General features: G+C 36.1%; 1 protein-coding gene across 1 annotated transcript in view; it reads left to right on the forward strand.

Annotated features, from left to right (window-relative positions):
- Nucleotides 1-1,881: 1,881 nt before the first annotated feature.
- The window catches only part of LOC106345041, a 5,517-nt gene continuing 4,588 nt past the window's right edge, over nucleotides 1,882-2,810 (forward strand). The window contains exons 1-2 of the mRNA XM_013784313.1: nucleotides 1,882-1,996; nucleotides 2,218-2,779. Of these exons, the coding sequence (XP_013639767.1) occupies nucleotides 1,882-1,996; nucleotides 2,218-2,779 (677 nt within the window). The remainder of the gene's footprint in view (nucleotides 1,997-2,217; nucleotides 2,780-2,810) is intronic.

Here is a 2,810-nt window from a genome sequence, read left to right on the forward strand (position 1 = left end):
TGGGCAATGGAATGTATGAAGAGTTTAAGACAGGTTCATGTTACGTTTGCAACGGATTGTTCTCAGTTGGTGAAGATGGTTTCGGAACCCGAGGAATGGCCAGCATTTGGACCCTATCTAGAAGATATTAAGCTTTTGAGGAGCAGTTTTCTCAACTCAGACATCGTTCATGTACCAAGGACGGCGAACCAAAAGATGGATAGCTTAGCACGCAGTGCCCGGCATCAACCGTCTTTCATCGTACACATGGATGCAGAGTTTCCAATTTGGTTTACAGAGTCAATATGAGTCTGTAAATTGTTTGCTATAAAAAAAAAAAAGACTATTTAATATTATTTCTATCTAATTAGGTTGTAACAAATTTCTATTTTTAATATTATTTTGAGTTTTCTTAAATACTTGTAACCCAAATAAATTATTTGAGAATGAAAATATCATAGGTGAATGTGTCATTGTGACTTATGCATGCGTTCGTTTGTTTTGTTTTTGATTATAAATAATTTATTAATTTAGGGTCTTATTTGAATTCTACCGTGACTTTTTTTCTAACTTAGTAAACATGTTGTGACTTAATATGAATCTAAATACATACGATAGTATCCATTTTTGACTATTTAATATTATTTATTTATTTTTTGGCATAGTTCAGAATTAGATGATGAAAACATAAGTCTGTCTTATTGATCAAAAAGAAAAGAAGAAAACATTGAAGTCTCTCCACTCTGGAGGAAACATAAAACGCATTGTTACCGAACCGACAGCGTTTTTCGTTTTGCCCATTGTTACCCAAACTACAGCGTTATATAGGTGAAATGAACCGAGGTTAAGTTGGAACCAAAAAGAAATGAGCCAACTTCTCACGTGCCAGAGCAATCTCCCATGGATCTCTACTCCCATTGCTTTAATAAAATATGAAAATTCGATTTTACTATTTTTTATTTTCAAAATTATTATTTTTCTAAAATAAAAAATAATTTCAAATTTTCAAAATTTCAAACTTTTGAATTTTTAAAATTTCAAATTTCGGATACTACATTGTATTGTATAGTTTTACTTAGTTGTATTTTGTTCTATTAGGTAATACTGAATTATACTTGGTTATACTGAGTTATAATGAGTACTACTGAGGTGTAGTTATTCCGAATTCTACTAAGTTATACAAGTTATATTGAATTATACTAGTTATACTTGTAATACTGCGTAATACTAGTGAGTTAGATATACCGAGTTATACTAGTTATATTGAGTTTTACTAGTTATACTGAGTCATATTTGTAATACTGCTACTACTAATGTGTTAGGTATACATCATATACTTTGTTATTCTAGTTATAATGAGTACTACTAAAATCAGATCTCAAGATGAAATAAATAAAAACAGAAAATGCCCTAAAAAGAGAGAAACAAGAACAAGAAGAACCTTAAATCACAAAAATTCTAGAATCTTCTTCAACAATCCTAAATTGGAAACATACATAACAAAAAGAAATAGAATACAATCACTATACATCCAATCATTGTAGATCGAAATCATAGACCTATTGATGTCTTATCTTTCTCCTTTTCCGCCATTATCGAAGGCCCAACAGCTGTGATTTCTTCTTCGGTTTTGGTAATCGGTGACCTTACGATGTATATCAGGATTAGCCGCCATATTTTCTAGAGAAAAAGAGAAGAATCGTTGGATCTGTTTAAGATTTGGTGGTTGAAGTTTACAGAGGAAAAAAAAAATCGCAGAGAAAAATAAAATGATAGAGAACCGTCGGTGTCACATTGCTAGAGATTAGGTTTAGAGATAAATCGGTAATATAAAAAATTAATCAAAATAATATTAAAAATATACCAGGTCTTTGAAAGATTGTTTTGGGGGCACAAGAAGAGATGTTTCAAAAAGAAAAGCTCTGGGCTAAAGACGTGCACACAGTCAAAAAGTTTTATCCTCAAAGCCCTAGAGTGGCGATGGCGGCGGCGATCAGATCTAAGGAGAAAGTTCAAGGTTTTTCCTGCTAATTCGTGCCGCTCTTTCATTCAGCGAGGCTATCTTCCAGTACCAAGCTGTTACCTTTCCCAAGTACCTTCGCAACCACCCTAACCCAAATCCCACGAAGCAAGATGACAGGTTAAAGGAACCCAATAGCGTGTTTAGAGCTCTGGAGAAGATCCAGTGACTGGATCTAGCTGGAGTTTAGCTTTCATTAAGTCCTTGTGACTTCTCAGTGTTCTCTTTCTGGTTCAACTTGCCGACAGCGAACGGAACAGGAAGAAGAATGAATCGGTTCAGAAAGAAGAAGGAGCCTTCGCTAATGGAGGAATTAAAAGAACTTGAACTCCTCGAGGAAGGGGAGATGGTAGACATTCCAGATCTGGAGGTAGAATATCTGATAGAGGAAAACTCTATGAGTGTGATAGTCAGATGTCTAAACCCATATGTCCATAAGGTGGGAGGTCTCGTCAAAGCGCTTCAACCCATTTGGGGTCTAGAAGACAGAGTTCAAGGACGGGTTGTCGGAGAAGACAGGGTCCAGTTTATCTTCAACTCCGAAACAGACCTGCAGTTTGTCCTCACCAAAGGTCCATGGTTTGTGAATGGATGGATGGTGGCCATGGAACAATGGACACCAGACCCAAATGTTGAGTTCCTGCAAAGGATAAACTTCTGGATAAGAGTGAGAGGCTTACCAATCCACATGCTGAAAAAGCAGGTGGTGGAGAGTTTGTTGGGACCTCTGGGAAAGGTGGAGAAGGTGGAGCTACATGCTAAGAACTCCAACTCTCTGGAGTATGTCAGAGCCTTGGTCACCATCAATACT

The sequence above is a fragment of the Brassica oleracea genome, chromosome C5 (genome assembly GCF_000695525.1).
Source record: "Brassica oleracea var. oleracea cultivar TO1000 chromosome C5, BOL, whole genome shotgun sequence".
Lineage (NCBI taxonomy): Eukaryota > Viridiplantae > Streptophyta > Magnoliopsida > Brassicales > Brassicaceae > Brassica > Brassica oleracea.